General features: G+C 34.8%; 1 protein-coding gene across 2 annotated transcripts; it reads left to right on the forward strand.

The window, feature by feature from the left end:
* Positions 1–5406: 5406 nt before the first annotated feature.
* Positions 5407–16486, forward strand: LOC148600180 (uncharacterized). 2 transcript variants are annotated; one of them, XM_088559349.1, is made up of 6 exons: positions 5407–5467; positions 11406–11470; positions 12238–12308; positions 14239–14520; positions 15426–15533; positions 16185–16486. In XM_088559349.1, the coding sequence occupies exons 2-6, from the start codon at positions 11444–11446 to the stop codon at positions 16354–16356; spliced, it is 660 nt and encodes a 219-aa protein (XP_088415475.1). In that variant the 5' UTR covers positions 5407–5467; positions 11406–11443; the 3' UTR covers positions 16357–16486. The 2 variants fall into 2 exon arrangements, with proteins under 2 accessions (XP_088415475.1, XP_088415474.1); XM_088559348.1 differs by lacking the exon at positions 5407–5467 and adding an exon at positions 6859–7117.
* Positions 16487–18240: the final 1754 nt, after the last annotated feature.

The raw sequence follows: 18240 nt of genomic DNA on the forward strand, positions 1-18240 counted from the left end.
TTAATTAATAAGCAAAGCCAGGCCCAAATTACATTTACAATTAATGTATCTCCAAATATCCACGCCTTTTTGCCATACATACTTGTGTTTGAAAAGTCGGAAAGAAGCCACATCACAAATATACATGTAATATTTGTCATTTTAAAACTGGACACAAAAGTTGTCCTATTTGTCAAGTGCCAAGTCTCGAAGGTTTTTGAGTATATTATACAGGCAGGGAGAAATATATGTATTCAAAGAGGGTGTTGAAGTACCGGAAAAAGATCTTGAAAGATTTCTGATAATAACAATGGTTCTATGGTTTCCAGCATTAGTTTGTTGATTTCATTTTCGACCATGAGGATGATTAGTCCTTGGATGGGTTTTAAAAAGACCCATAACATAAACATCACTGCACAGAGACTCGACAGGTTTTCGACAACTGCAGTAAATATATCCCTCATTCAACAACTTTCCCTTACTGTACAGTTTTAACTGCGTGTGTACTAAACGTTGAGCTAGCTATGTGTTTGTAAACTCCATAGCAGCTCCAGTTCCGTACCGTTGACATTCCTCCACTAATTCTGGAATGGCAAAAGTAGTGCTGGCATGGAAGGGACCAATGCTCCGGCGTTTGATGTGATTGATGGTAAGTGTTTCTAAATAATGCGTTTTTTCATCGGCATTAGGTAAGTCGAAATGGTTAATATATAAAATCCTGCATTGCAGGTCTTTAGCATCATACCGATGTTTGTTCGTTCTGTTGCACAACGTGTTTGTTTTTTTTTTCTCACCAACATACATGTACATGTACAAGATACTCTTTTCTGTGTAAAGTAAATGACGTTTTCAGTAGAACAGCCCAGAGGGTCAAAAGATTTGGTAGTCCTCGCTCCTGAGTAATCAAGGGAACCAAGTTTATAGGGGTAATCAAAAGAATGAAATCCAGGGACAAAGACCAGATATGGAAAACAGACACACACAACAAAGAACATAAAATAACCAAAATGATACATACAAAGTAACAAAATGAGCAACTCGGACTCCACTATAAAAAAACTGGGTCAAAAGATTTGATTCAGTGTGTTTTGCCACTTATATTACTTTTAAATTCCGGAAAAGCAATATGCACGTTACAGGTTTTAAATGTAATATGTTTCAAAAGTTCAAAAGATTTATAGAACATGGTTTTATTATCTGGTAGGAATCATAAGATCATAAGACAACGAACAATTTATATTAAAAAAAATCGAAAAAAATAATCCAAATTCGAGTATCCCCTTACTTGATATAACACCAACAGATATATCACCCGATATATTAACCCTCGACGTAATACAATGTATCAGCCCTATTCACTAACCAGAATCATCCCGTCCCTTTCCGTCTCCGTTTCTCTTCTGCTCACATTGACTTAATGGGGTGTCATAGGAATCACGATGAGTTAATGGGGTGTCATAGGAAATGTAATATAACGTCTAAATTATTTGGGTTATCTTTGTATTCAGATCTACCTTTTTTAGAAAACTCTACATTCCTCTCCCTCAGTAATCAACATGATAAAAAATCATGCACAATATATATAATTTGTGTCTCATAACTGCAACAATCTCATGACAATTTGAGACTGTTAACGTGGACTGTAACTGTTTCTGAATGAAAAATAAAAGTGAATTCGGTCTGTTTTTGACCAATCTGATTAAGAGTCGATCTCGCTGTGAGCCCTATTTTTTTCCGATATAGTGTAACAGAAAATTGGGAAAAATGAGATTGATTTTGACTTGCATGAATAAACCTCCAGTCTGACTTTTATAAAGACCGCTCCTTAATATCTCTAGTACCTATTTATTTTTTTAACTGACATAACTCTTTTATGGAATAAGAAGACAACATTAGATACATTCAGAAATCGGAATCTGGAATAATTTTTCAATGCATGAATCGATCTTGTTGTTAGGCCTGTCTGCACGGATTTTAGAAATACCTGTACCTGGGCTTAAAAAGATTTTATACAACTGTAACTTACCATCTGTTAAAAAAGACGGGTTTATAAATTTATGTTTTATGATTTAAAAACTACTAGTAGCTATATTTATATTACTTGGTCCAGTGATTCTAAAGAATTTATATGTCATTTATTTAATGCAAAAGGACTAGGTATATAAGCATTTCAACAATATACTGAACCGACCGAGTCCTATGGAACGCCATAACTGTCTTATCTGGTCAATTATACTTATAGGTACCAGTACTGCATTGCATATCCCTGAGCGGGTGTACGAAAACATGGATGCTATAAAAATGTAGTGCATTTCCTTTTTGCCTACAAACTTATGTTTTGTCAAAAGATATGAACAAGAAAAGCATCGTTGTTACAAGATTTTAAAAGAAAATCTAACATAATAACATAAAAATGTTACACTGGAAAGGTTGGTTTGATGAGTGCAAAACGAAAGTGAAAGTAGAGAAAATGGCTATTTATAGTTCAAGACTACTTTTCTGTCCGATCTTCGTGGACTCACCCTATTTTCCTTGCGGGAAATTGTTTTTTCACGTGTCCTTAGAAATGCTACATAAGTTAAAGTTTTATTGAATCAATTTACATATTTTTTATTAAATCCTAACAATATGCACTTCACTATATAAGTCTATGGGAAAATTAATACGATACTGAGACCTAAACGCGGTGCTGTTTTTTTTTTATATTCGGATGGAACGCCATATCTGTCTTATCTGGTCAATTATATTTATACGCGGTATGTCGTTCCATAGAATCCCATTCACCCCCTCAAATAAGTATGCAATGTGCATTTATCATAAACTTATTTCATAAAGAAAAACAAACGAGTCATTTAAGTCTGACAACTGTAAATACATGTTTTATTCAAACTGAAGTCCAGTAGGTCAATTCTATCGTGATACATATATACATGTACCAAACATATCACATAAAAAATTAGATAAAGTCTATCACTTTATTGATAATTCAATATTTCCACGATCAATGTCTTTAAAGACAAGAAGCTAAAAAAAAAATCACAATTATATAAAAAGGGGCGATCTCACAGAGGGGCGATCTCACAGAGGGGCGATCGTTACCAGAATAAATTTGGATAATAAAAAGTCGAGGATATTTAAATTAGGAATTATGTTAATACTTCTGATATTACCCTCAAATAAGACATAGAAACTAAGACTGCAATATAACAATAGTATATGCCGTACTTGCTTTCTTTTTGTGGTAGGTTATTTGTCTGTTATTCTTGAAGCATATTTATTCTTAAAACATATTTTTTGTTAAAGTATGGGAGGGACACAAAAGGGCGTGTCGTGGAATCCGACCAACTTCCCACTATGTCATTACGACTTAATAAGTCTATAGATTTGTATGATACTAAATACTTATCAACTGCATACATTTTGTAGATCTCCACAATGCAAGAGTAATCAAGGGAACCAAGATTCTAACGGAAAACAAAAGATTGTAAATCAGTCACCAAGGCCAGACATGGAAAACAGATACAAACACCAAAGAACACAATATAACCAAAATAATGCATACAAGTAAATGAGCAACTGGGACTCCACTAAAAACAGGGAGCATGGATCAAGTGAACCGGTAGGGTAAGAGTCATCTGCTTTTCTAGAAACACCCGCCGAGTTGCTCATAAGAAGTCAAGTTCCGGGTAGATTAAAGAAGATGAAAACTTTGGCACTTTGGACAAATCAGTTTTCATGGTGCAGAAGGATACATCGTAACAATCCACGAGTTTATTCATGATGACGACCATGAAATTTCTGTAGTGATGACTTCAATGTTGTAACAACATAACCCTGTTCCAGAAGCCTAATTGTAAGAAGTCTAGTGCGGTACAAAAAGTCTGTGTAGTTACGACAAGCTGTGGCATAACGTATGCGTTGTGATATAAAAACTTCATACGTAGGTGCTGAAGGGAAGTTGCCACAGATGAAAGGAAAGTTGACAATACGGAATGAAAAGTCATTGCGTTTGATGTTTAGTTTGTTTAATAGTTTTCATTTACCATCGATCTCTTAGTGTATGTCAAGATATGAGGCTGGCTTCACAGTGTATGTAGTATCCTTTAACTCAAGTTCTTTGGGGGGTAGACGCGATGTATAAAACCACCGAAACTGGAATTGTTTGACGATAATACATCACCTATATAGCGGAAACTGAGATAAAAGGATCTAGCTAAACGATGTTCCTTCCTTTGGATCAGATCAACTATAAAGTCAGCTTCAAAAGAGTGAATGAATTGATCAGCAAGTAGAGGAGCACAATTCGTTCCCATGGGAATGTCGACCGTTTTTTGAAAAACGTATCCACCACCCTGGACAAAAATGTTGTCGATATATAATTCCAGCATTTTGAAAACATCTTCTTCGGGATATTTGTAAGATGATTTGGAACCGTGTTTTACAAAGTATGAGAAATCTCTACCAAGAACTTCATACACATGATTGTATTTGTATCTTGGTGTATTGTCTATTTTTGGCGTAACAACGATGTATAATGTTTTTGAGTCGGGATTTTCACTGAGTATGGGGAATAGCAGTAAAGAGTTGAAAAATTATAGATTTTAATGTTATTGTATTCTGATAATACTTTAAATTGAAGCTACATTACAATGGATGTAAGGGATGGGTTGCCTCCGAGGATGCAATTTCCATTAACTAGACTACAAAAGATCGAAACAATCATATTTATAAGAATGACTTAATTAAACTAAAAATGTACGTTTGTGTACTCAAGAGGTTCTTTGGGTGTGAAAGCATCGCCAACGTTTTTGTTTTGTTTTTGTTTTTGTTTTGTTTTGTTTTGTTTTTATTGAAAAATACAATAAAGTAAATATCCTACTTTTCACAAAGTAAAAAGGTGCTCATTTATGATATTCCTTGATACTATGGGATCCACAGCGAACCATGCATATAGCTTCTTTGTTGCACCTCAACTCTCGTATACGTGCACTATGCGTAAACCCATTCCTCGACTTCCGTATTACAGCACGTAAAGCGACTTTTAAACTCATCGACTAGTACGTTTAGAATATACATTAGAGACTGTACCCCGAGGTTACATATATGACACAAATCGAAGTACATATCTGTTTAATAAAAATTAAATCCGGTTTTGGTATGATACGAGGACAATCAAACGGAACCGGAACTTTAAACCGTGCTCTTACTGAAACAAAATATTAGCATTTTATCATAGTTATTAATAATATAAAAGGAGGTGGTTCCCAAAATGATGATGTTGTACAGTTTTAACAAATACCTTTCAAGTATAATAATTAAATATTTGTTCCGTTTCCATGCTTACCATTATCACGCTATGTGAAAAATAGAAACTTTATAAACACATCTTACGTCTTTAAGTAGCACAATTGCCAATAACTCGCATTTTCGGCAATAGTACTACATGACCTGTACATGTTACTGAATTTTTACAATTCTTGAAGACTTGGTAAGTATTGAATAATTTACTCAAACATGAAAACATTATAAACCTGTTTAATATTGCATACTTAGTACATAAAATTATGAAGACACATTTGAATTGAAATGGACAAGACTAGCAATAGGGTATGTAAGTGTCGTTCTAGTTTCATTTTCGTTACCGGAATTTCCGATGTAGTCAAGAACGTATTGAAAACCGAAGACCGATTTGCATTTTATTGTTTACTTCCGGGTCCTCGAAACGCTGCGCTGTATATCAATGCAAAATCTTCTATTTTATGTTTTTTTCTTAACACATTTATCATGTAAAATAGATATTTGTCATTTTTATCGGTATTTTTTACAAAAAAAAAAAAAGATGTATACCTTTAACCCTGAACTCAACGCTCATAAATGACAAATTTCTATGATTTTGAGTGGTAGACTAGGACACATTCTCCTGAAAGCACGGAATCACATGACGAAAATTACATACCCTATACATTGGAACACATAATACAGCGGAACCCGTCTAAACTGAATCCTGAACAATCCAAAAAATTGTGGGGGGGGGGGAAATTGTGTAGATAAAATTTATATGAATCGAGTACACATGCAAATCGGGTGAAAATCACCGGCGTGACATTTCGATTCACATAAAGTTCGTGTGAACCCTCATAAGTTTTGTATGCTAAATTCATGTGAAAATCTTGTCAAAGAATTTTGGCTGTGTATAACACACCATATGGCTGTAAAAATCCGAGAAAATTTATGATTTCAACTTCTGTGAAGTGAAAGATATAAACAAACGGAGAACGTGCAAGTTTTCATGTACTTAAAACATTTTTATTTTGAGTTAACCACACTTTTGAAAATGTGGGTTTGGGGATTCCAGGCTGTTTCTTGCTCATTTTTTGGTGAAAAATTTGCACGAAATTAACCATTTTTTCCAACAAAGAGGGATGAGGGACGACCACACGGCCGGAACCCTACTTGGATCCGCCTCTGTTATATGTCCGATATCTGCTGTAACATTTTTGTATATTTAAGCCAGGACTTCGTATGTGACTTATTCTGTTTAAATTTATTCAAACATTTCGTTAAAATATTTCTGATGTTTCGTTTGACTTTGTTTTGAATTTGTTTTTGTTTTGTTTTTGTTGTTTTTTGTTTTGTTTTGTTTTCGACTTTGTTTACTGTATGACTGGTTGAAATACCATTGCATATAGAATAAGTACCTATTCGCGATCTTTTCGGACTTAGAGCAATGAACGCATACTCCGACACGTATTGGTATTCAATTCAACGAAATTTGCAGTCACTAGGGATTTGTGTTAAACAATCATTAATTTTACTTTACAGAGGGGGGTCACGCACTCTTATATCACGTGACCCTTCTTCCAAATACCATAACAAATTGGAGACGTCCAATTTTCACATCATTAAACTCTATAAATAGAGGATAAATATAGAGAAACTTTACTGACATAGAAATGATTATCATCTTTAATGATCGTAATACAGTTTTAATGGCCAGGACGTCAGCGATATCCCAAGGCGTTTACACTCCTATGAATTATACAGAAAAAGTATACAGTTGTAAATAAAAACAATAAAATATACGGATACGGAGGAAAATAAGTTTAAATTTGACATTCTGATATCGAAACACTATAAGGTAAGTTGCTTGACATTTGGTTTATAAAATATATACGATGTGGATTATGATGTATTTTATATAATAACTACAGATATTTCCTATTTTGTACCATCAAAGTGTAGATTACTGTCTGTCGGTCGGTGTGTCCGCTCATATCTCCTATGATAACTAAACATCGCCTGGAGGGATGGAAACATTTCTAGTACATTTTTTGCCCCCATGAACAGACTTTAAAGTTTTATAGTTCACTTCCTTAAAAATTCGCATGGGCGGATCCAGACACTTTGAAAAGGAGGGGTGCCAGCCGGGGTTTCTCAGTAAAAAGGGTGCTAGGACAATATTTGCCATTTTGTGAGTCAATATTTCACATAAAAATGACACATTTTCCAATAAAAAGGGGACGCCTTACCCCTGCGCCCCTCTGGATCCGCCACTGATTTAATTTTGATATTTCAGAGTTATAAAACAAAGAAAAGGGATAGGTCTTTTAATATTCCTGCCCTCCATCTATTTCTTTATTATTTTTTAACGAACACAACGCCACCACAGAACGTCGTGTTAAAGTGGTGTTTATAATTTGTACATGTATATCAGTTGAGGATCCAAGTCAAAGAAATGAAAAAGAAATTGAATTGACAAACGAGTAACAAGCAACATAAGCCATGGCACAGAAATCTAGATTAGCCTAAGCACCACAAAGACAGGAACAATTAGCATCTCTTAGACAGCTATGGTCAACCCAAGCTCCGAAACTGCATCTGACGTTCAAAATTCACTCTAGTAAAAGAGAAAACGAACGTCTGCCGTTGGCAGAGCTTGGGGTCAATCAGCACGACATATACATAGAATGAAGAAGGGGATTTTAATGACATTAAATCTTGTGTTTTTAAGAAAAAGACGTATTTAACGGCAATGTACTATTCAAATGATTTATAAAGCGCACGATGTGGCCATCCGATATTCATAATAAACGTAACATAAACATGTACTTTACAATGTAGCATAAAACTTATTGTGTGGAACCTTTCCGAAATGAACCCACTGGATCAGTTTAGACAGATGTTACGGGGCGCTGAATGGGACTTGATCTTTTTGTAATTCAATTTTGAGATAAAATTCCATTTTGTGAGACAAAATTCAATTCTGTGTCACAAAAGTCAATTCCTTGCCACAACATTCAATTCTGTGAGACAAAATTCAATTTTGTGTCACAAAAGTCAATTTTGTATGCAAATTAGTTTACTGAGTCCTTTGGATATGCAAATGAATTCAAAATGTTCAGCATCATGTACACGTGTATTACAAACTTAAAGCATTCACTGCAATACGGTGGATATGGTACGAACTGCACGTTTATAATTAAGCACATACGTGAAAGAAATATCGGATATTGTAATCGTATATATATAACCCACTGTATCACTTAATCTTGAATCAAAGATCATAGATCATTTGCGCATTTGTAAACAAAAGGGAAACGAAAGTTAGACACGTACTATATCGGTTTTTCATCTCGCCCGACCTGTTCCACTCAATCGAATTTCTTGTGTTATGCATCAATAGAATCGGAATGAAATGAGAAATCTATCTATATCTGGCAAAAAATCGTGTTTGTTTGTTTGTTGGGGTTTAACGTCCGAGCAGCAATATTTCAGCTATATTCAGACGATGAACATGAAATTGATGATAATATGAACATGAAATGATGATGAAATGAAAAAGGAATGGGACACAAGGACAATGGGGTCGACAAATTTTGATTGCCTCTGGAAATAGGGGGAGGTGGGTAGGGTCGGGCAATTTAGCCTCCTGTGGCGGAGCCCTATGGTTCCTACTCCGGGAGAATACCACAGTAGGGTTCTTTAACGTGCGAGGAACGTGGCATCTTTCCCAACATGGTGTACCACTATGGTTTGCGGTCAGGTTTTCCGTATTATAGCCTGACAACCCCAGCATGTAAGAAGCCAGGGGTACCCCATTCCACCACCTGGGGCACACATCCCAGTTGCTCTGTGGGCAGAGCGCCCTAGCCCCCGGCTAGGGTTCTGAGCACTATTTAGTCGCCTTTTACGACAAGCTTAGCGCTGCTGCAGGCCTATTCTTTTAACACCCGGACCTGCACGGGGCCAACAAATCGTGGGGGATAGTGGAACAAAATAATCTTTCCCCGACTTTGACAGATTAACAAATTTCACCGCACAACATACATGTATTGGGACAAATACATTAATACAAACTATCTCGTCAAATTTTAACAAATTTGGTTGCGATTAACAGGTCGGGCAAAAGCATTTTATGGTTGAGTTGAAAGATGTCAGGAAATTATCACGTGATTCACCAGGGAAAATCCCAATAAATCGAAAGTAGAAAAATCGCGTATTTTAAAACCCGTTTTATCAAACAAATATCACAGAAAACGAATAATAGCAATTTAAATAATTTCAAAACAGTTTTATTGTAGAATGCAACTTAAAAGATATTTTTTTAATTTCATTTAAATCGGCCTTAACCGTCCTGCGGTAATCGAAGTAATCTGAAACCTGCGTCTGCGAGACTCGCGGTTACCATATCCAATGAGAAACCGTCTTACAAAATCGCGATGAGAGAGAAAGCATTTGCATATCCAAATTATTCTGTAAACTAATTAGCATACAAAATAGACTTTTGTGACAAAATTTAAAATTTGTAGTATGTTATAAATTTTGTTAATCAGAATTCATTTTTGTTTAACAAAATTCACTTTTGTCTGTTCAAAATTGGATTATGAGTACAAAACCACAAGTGTCCCATTCGGCGCCCCGTAGATTTTCCGTTTATTGCTATTTTAAAATGGTCTGGTTTAGGCATATTTTCTGTTTAGGGAGGTTTCTCTGTACATAATTATATTTACGAATTAAAAATGTCTATTATTGACTTGGATCGTACAGTAACTGACCTTGTTACATTGATTGGACAAATCATCTGAAACCGATGTTGTCAACGTGTCTGTCCTCGTGAACGCTTTTCTACTATTAATGTTAAAATTATGGGATGAAACCGTAATAGCAAGTCGAGGTTTAAAATCAAATAAACTAAGACTTTGATGTTACTAAAATGCGGATACCGCGTCTTTTACCATACATGGGACTGTCGATGAAATTCAGATAGACAAAATAACACAGAATTGGAAATCAGACGACGTTTAATTTATCAATATGTTTTCTTCAGAGAATTTGGCAATGGCGTGTTACGTTGTGAAATCATATCAAGTTATACCAAATCAAGAAAACGCACTTGCCAATATGTACTGATATCATGTGAAACCATTCATTCATAAATTAGTTAATTACTTATATTTCATTTTATCAATATGTCAGTCGTAAACTGTCTACAAGTTCTTAAAAAACAAAAAACAACAACAAAATTCAACAACAACAACAACATTTAAAGATCTCATAATGCAATGGTTTTATGATATTAGTGAAAGAATGGTTAAACAATGATTGATTGATTGTTGGGGTTTAACGCCCGAGCAGCAGTATTTCAGCTATATTCAGGCGAAAATGGTTAAACAAGACTTAGTACGCACCACAGGAGGCTTGCAATTAAGTCCAGTCCATGAGTTGCCAATATTTCTACTAAAATTGCGTTTTTAACATTTTATCATTTACTAACCATGGCTAAACACTACAATAGGATATGGCTATGGATATTAAAATCGTTAAAGCAACATTTTACTAGTAGAAATATTTTCCATTTTATGAATTAAACTCATGAACTGAAGCCTCTGTAGTACGTGCATTCTAAAGAATTGAGCTAAACATCTGTTGAAATCTTAAAAGTGTTATAAACAACATATATTTGTACAGAGCTAAACATAAAAAAATCTATGTAACATGTCAGGAATGCAAAACATGCACTGAAAGTCAACTCGATTTTGAGGACGGGAAGGAGCGGGGCTTGGAATAATTTCAGTAAAATAATTCAACCTTATTTTTTGTGGACAAATATTTTCGTCTTGAAGATGGGAAAACATACATTTTGATCCTTCCAAATCATTGTGCTTGTACAAATATGTCATTAAATACATGTAATCTGATTCGATATATATGAAAAACAAATATTTTTAACTTTTTACATGGTGAAAAAAAATATTCCGATCCGAAGAAATCTCCGAAGCGCCGCCGCCCTCTTTTCCCTGGATCGTCCCAGTAAGTATTGATAAACTAGGTGGAAATCCATGCAACACAAAGCAAATATATTCATGTAAAGTTTGTCTGCATTTGTAATTTTCTTTTGAAAATCGTATATACTTCTTTCCTTGCAGGATGCTGCGGTCTACCTTATACATTTTACTGATAGAACATGGGACCAAAATGTGACAGAATTTTTGTAAGTTTTTATCAAAATTAAACAATTTCACTTTTTTTTTTTAGCTTTGAATCAAAGTTTATACGTTTGACTCTTCTTTGCTTATTCTTTTAGATACAAAGCAGTGGCGAATCCAGGAGCGGGTTGGGGTTAATTTTAGCCACACTTAATATGCATAAGTAGGAAATTATTTTGTTCATTTGGTGCATTTTCTGAGGTAAACATTGAACAATCATAACACGAAATGATTTGCTACTGCATAACAATAGGGAAACTGATAACTGGTGCTTATCCAGAGATATATAAAGAAATCGGACCGATCTCACGACTAGAATTTCATTTTAAGATATAAAAAAGTAAAATGTAAGGTTCCAGGCTATTGATAGTCCATTTGTTACATAAAATTACAAAACTTTCAAACAAAAAGAGAGGGTCAAACCCATGGAAACCTCTTTCCTTTCCGTGTCAGCTGTTGAATGTGGAGAAAGAAATTAAAGAACGGTTTTAAAACAAAGAATTACAAACTGTTAAGTCTTATTGAAACAGAAAAAATAACATAAGTTTTTGCAACTTTCCTTTGAAATTACAACAGCGAGTGGGACGCTTGATTTCACCTAACTGCATGGAGAGCAAAATTTAACGGTGCCCAGATAGAAAAAAGATAGCACAAAAGATAGTCTGCACTGTACTCTGCATGGCTCGTGCGAAAGCCGTGTAATAATTTGTGTCAAGGGAAACAGTGTGACTTGAATATACTTGTTCTTCTACTTGTTTCTATACTGTTCCAGATAAGCCTTACAGTTTTCTTTGTGCTGACAACCATTGCAGCTCTCGGAATCTTAATCTGGAGAGAGTTTTAGTAAGTTTCACTTTTTCATGTGCATACATGATTGTGCAAGTTGTTGGGCATCTAGACTTGCTACAAGAATATATGAAAAAGTTTATTGATTGCATGTATCCCTCTGATATCCCTCTCAAATTTACTAATTATTACGGGAGAGAAATTAGTAGTGGTGTTAATCAGAGCGAGATTTTCCGTGTCATAATATACATGATAAAGAGGGACTTGTAGCAAGTCTATTGGGCAACAATTACTTCCGTTTTTAGGAGATATTTGAAGTGATTACAATTACATTGTACATTGTATGTGTTTGTATAGTTGTAGTATGCGTATGTACGCAATTCAGTTCAAAGATGTTTACTCCAATTAAAAGGCCCACAAGAGGCAAGATGATGGTTCATACATTTTGTACAGTGAGACCTGTTTACACTGAACCCCTTTGGAATAAAAAGGTTTTATTCTGGTAAGGGATAAGTTTGGTTCACAAAGACCCGAGAGTTTGAGGTTCGATTCGAAACTTACAGAAACTCATATGAGTGGACTCCGTAAGATGTCTGGTTTACACAGGTTTCTGTTTTTTAGAGTTCGTTTCAGACAGGTTTATTGTATACAATTACCCAATAGGCAATTTGCTTGATTGGTAGATTGCCAACACGCATGACGTAACAAACACAATACGTATATACGAAAAATAAGGGTAAACAACAATATTACCGGACAATGATCCGATTCATAATCAAAGTCAAGTCCAAAATAAATATTACACCACCAGAGCAGCTGGTACCTCAATGGTCCTGACTTGGCACAGGCATTTCAAACGATATAGTGAGTTAATCTAGGTTTTACAGCGCACTTAAACCCCCTCTTCCATCGCGGAGTGAGTATACCAATGGTGATTAAATAGAATGGTTTTGGGCTGTAATCGGTTAATCAGCGGTCACTTCAGCACAAAGAACAATTTACAAAAAAAAACAATCACTACTCATTAGTTTGGAAGATACTGGGCATTTTTCTACCAAAGAATTTGGTAAGAGACCTTTTGAGATGCATAAGCAAAATAAACAGCTAATCAAGATATGGACATTGACAGCATACATGTATATCATAACCTAATAGCAGATGATATGAAGTCTTGGTATATTCTCATGATTAATCTACATGTACCAACATAGATGAATATTTTTGTTCTCACTATTAAATCTAACTTTCACTTAGAGAAAGTTTTACAAAAGGATATTTTTTTCAAGAATGGAGCTAATAAGATACATCAACACTTTTCTATCTCACTGCAGTCACGTGTCAATGAAGTGTTTTTGTTTCTGATTGGTTCATTCTCTGTATTTTATCTCTTCATATTACATGTATGACATGGGGAGAAAGCTACATGTACGACAAGCACTTCTGTGTAAACTGTCAATATATATTTTGCTGCTCGTCCTTTTGGTGTTTTTTTTCATTTATGCATGTAACAATGGAAGGGTGGATCCTGATATTCTAAAAGAGATTTCTTATTATTATTTGATAATTTTTGCCATTTGTTTTTGTATAAAATTAACAAACTAAAAAAAAATTAAGCAACGTAATCAAAATTCTAAGTGGAACTTTCTATAAGAATACGACAGTTCGTGAATCGTGGTGGAAAAAATGCACAAGTATTTGAATGAAATCCTATTCAAAATATCATATGAAACGTGGAAATGGCATTTATTCTTTTTTTAAGTCTCTGCATTGCAATTTCACCACCAAAGGGAGATAACTCACTTTCCCAAATTTTGATCTCTTTATTCTGCACCCTACGACACTTCTTAGACAAAGGAATTGTCAATTTGTCTTCAATAGGCCATAATGTATTTACTTTGTCAAATTCTTGTATTTTTTAAATAAGAATATTTAAGTTTTTCCATTTCTTAAGTTTCTTACAGATTTCAGCACTTTATTATAATTTCAGTGTACACCGTCAGCAAATTATCGACGTCGACGACACATCAAGCAAAATTACACCTGAAAATCTCATCCGAGTATACCCATCTATATTCCACATCTATGATAATTTAATGCGTTATGAATATCTCGTTCTGAAGGGAGCGAACGAGTTAATACCAGTCAACGAAACTCATGATGATGGACGGTCGTGTGCATTCTTATGTTACAGTTATAACAAGACGTCATTTGGTCGGAAGAAAAGATCACTGTCAACATCAAATACTGTTCATCATGCTTGTTGTATATCGTAAGTGTTTGTACATGTAGGCATGATATACACTAACGATGTTATTTAATTTTGAAATCTTTTTAATTGCAAAAGTTAGAAACCATTTGTTGTGTTCGAGAAGTATAGAACATATATCGGTTTTCCATTTAGTAAAATACTGTTCTACGTCAGTGACGGAGCCAATAATTTTCAAAGTGTGTGTGTGTGTGTGTGTGTGTGTGTGTGTGTGTGTGTGTGTGTGTGTGTGTGTGTGTGTGTGTGTGTGTGTGTGTGTGTGTGTGTGTGTGTGTGTGTGTGTGTGTGTGTGTGTGTGTGTTAAAAGTTTATCCGTTAGAGTGAATAATCTACCGCAATTTTGAGCATTTATTGGGGTGACCCCCTTTTGGATCTGTCTATGTTGGGGGAAAGCTAAAAGGTTTTCCGTTTGAGTAAAAAATCTACTGCAATTTTGAGCATTTTTTTGGGTGAGCCCCCACCCCTTTTGGACCCGTCTATACATGTATATATGTGATTGCCTTAAGCATTTTCCCTTTTTCGAAAGGAAAAATGCGTTTGTATTGGTTTGATTTCGTTTTTCTTAATCAATTAAGGAGGTAGACATAGAGTAAGGGACACAACTCTAACAAATCATTTGAACGTTTGTATTCAGTATTTCACATCAATCTCATGTAAGTATCTAAGTAACTTGGACACATTTAATTCTATTTCGGAGGAAAGCTTGATACGCTTTGGTGAAATTGAATATGGTACAAGCATATCACTGATTTCAAGAGTTATGCCCCTTATCCTAGGTCTACCCCTTTAAACGATAATTGATCTTTAAATCTGAAGTGTTCATGTGTTGGATTTGCATTAATGCTTATGTTTTTTCATAACGTTTAAAACATTTTCATTTTGTTGATAATTTCTCTAATTATTTTTAGGAATATCTGGTTTATGACGCCGGTAACAATGCACAATATCAACATGAGAGCTAGAGAAATAGTCCACGCTCCACCCATGCGTCAAATTTTTAAAGTTGATAATTGCAGGTCTGTGTATTAAACTAATTTTCCGAAGAATTTTTCGATACCTGTCTGCTGCACTTTGTTACGATTCATGAGTGAAATTACCCCTAGCTTGTTTTTTTAAGATTCTTTATTACCAATTCGGCACGTGAACCAGCTACGCAAAATAAGTTATTATAGAAAGAAACCATAATTAAAGCTGTGAGAAAGTTCATAAAGCTTTCAAAAAATATATCTTCGGAGCCATTAACGATAACATAATGTCAAAGGGGAATAATCCAAAGGTAAAACTTCATCAAGTGTATGGTGAACTATCATATCTTGATTATCGGTTACTAGTACCTGATCGTCGATAACCGGAATAAGCTCATTTGAGGAAATGTGCAGTAATTTGCAAAAAAAACCACTTCAAACAAAACTTAAATATATGCGGGAATTGATTTGGATCTATTACAGTATTCAAATACAGATTTTGCGTGAATTTCAAAGGGGGCGGATTGAAAATGTAATATATTGCAATTATCAACTACCGCTCGGCAAATATTTAATATTTTTACACCCCCTAACTAAACCTCCACGTGAATTACCTGAAAATGAGCTCTTCTTAAAGTTTCTTTCCAACCACTGTATTAGTATTTAAGAAAAAAAATCATTATTTTTTTTCATTTTTTGCAGCCAAGCGGTAGGGTGTATCGGGTGTACTTGTATGCACCAAATGGACTTAGTGTCCGCCGTGGTATATAAGTTTGGATATACAAAGAACACTGCTATCTACATGAGCGATGTTGAAATCGACCTCTTTTATTTGCCCGGATGCTGTAAATGTGTGAATGGACAAACAAACTAACGCAGCACTGGATACAAACTAAAAATTTGTGACGACACCACAATATGCAAAGATTTTGTACGTGTCGTTAAGTTTAAAATTTGTTTTCTTTACATGTTGATAATATAAATGTAATAAGGATATTATCTGAGCAGTGTTTTGCATTTGAGATTTTGTCAACATGAACTCGTGGATCGTTACGGTGTATTCAACCCCCACCCACCCCACCCCCCATGAAAACTGATTTGTTCAACATGTCACAGTTTTCTTTTCTTCTTTCGTCTACCCTGGACTTGACCTTTCATGAGCAACTCGGTAGGTGTTTTTAGAAAAGGAGGAGACGTTTACCTACCGGTACACCTGGTCCATGCAGCCTGTTTTAGTTGGGTCCGAGTGGCTCATTTACTTTTGTTACTTTGTATGTATTATTTTGGTTATTTTATGTTCTTTGCTTCCATGTCTAGTGTTTGTCCCTGAATTACCTTCTTTTGATTTCCGCTTGACTCCGACTTTTTGATCACATTCTGTTTTTGTTATTTCTTTGTATGTGTGTTTGTCCCGTTCTTAGATTTTGTGTGTGCTTTAATTGGCACACTCACCTGGTTAAATCAAGGATGGAGTCTGCGTGTAACCTTGATTAAAAAGCTATATCCACTACTTAAAAGCAGAAAGGCCCATTCAATATCACTCACAGAAGCTAAGATATTATCTGTTTCAGGCCAGTCTGACACAATCGCAATTCCAAATTCCGAAGTCATTTATTGGGCAAACATCCAGAATTAATTATCGCGCGCGCGCACACACACACACACTGATGGAGCAATTAAAGTGCGTACAAATTAGACAAAAAACGACTTACTAAAACAGCAATAAAACAGTATTTTACCATACTATTAATTCTGTCACCATTTGAGGTTTTTGAACAAATTGTACATGCAAAACATTAGCGATTTACTTTAGAAACTGATGTTAAAATGGCGTCGAATCAAACTGAGATTAAAGTACTATCAAACGTAGATTTCCACTCATGCGTAGCCTAAGATTCCTCTTCCGTGTCAAACAGAATGTAACCATGCGATGGAATTACAGATTTCCGCCATTCTGTACCATTTTTTTTTACTAGTCGCATATGAATTTACTTATGAGTTATAATAACTGTAACAAAAGACCCACTATGAAAAACATTCGTGCGGTGAAATGTAACTATGTGTTACCCAAAATAAATTATAAATACGTTTTCTTAAACTAGATAAATGTCTAGCAGTTTTAAGATCGGTTGTAATTAGGTTATGGAACGCATCGCTCTTACCAAAACAGTTTGTTGCTGCCCGACCATCAACCTCGCATATTATTTTTAAAATGTCTTGCCGCCATTGTCCATGTGGAACAGCCCATTCATGAAATATTTTGTTCGCATTTGCATGGAATTATTTTTGTAGATCGAACATATTCCCAAAATTATATTAGAAACTATTTCACGCTAGAATTATTTTACGGATATACGCCAGAGTTTTCAACATTACAGAAAAGAACACCAGGTTCAAAGAAGGATAAATCCAGTTTAATGCCGTGTTTTAATTTTTTTTTTTTTTTATTTTGCTTTAAATTCAATATATATGATTGACTTTTGTTTTAACTCCAATGTATATATACTCCTAGCTAAGTACCTCATCATTTTCTCTTGTCTTATATTTTTCAAGGGCGGATCAAAGGCCGCTCAAGATGGCCCATCACTTTATGAAATTGCTTTCTCTTTTTAATAGATACTGCTCAGAAAACAATATTTTATAGTTTAATAAATAATCAACAACATTCATTATTTGGGGTCCAGGTTTGGCTCCTTATTTTTTGTAAATCTATCAACCCCCACTGTTTAATTATTGCATTGTATATGTATATCATACA

Source organism: Perna viridis, chromosome 13 (assembly GCF_037379345.1).
Source record: "Perna viridis isolate PV_CMFRI_1.1 ecotype Kerala chromosome 13, ASM3737934v1, whole genome shotgun sequence".
NCBI classification, from domain to species: domain Eukaryota; kingdom Metazoa; phylum Mollusca; class Bivalvia; order Mytilida; family Mytilidae; genus Perna; species Perna viridis.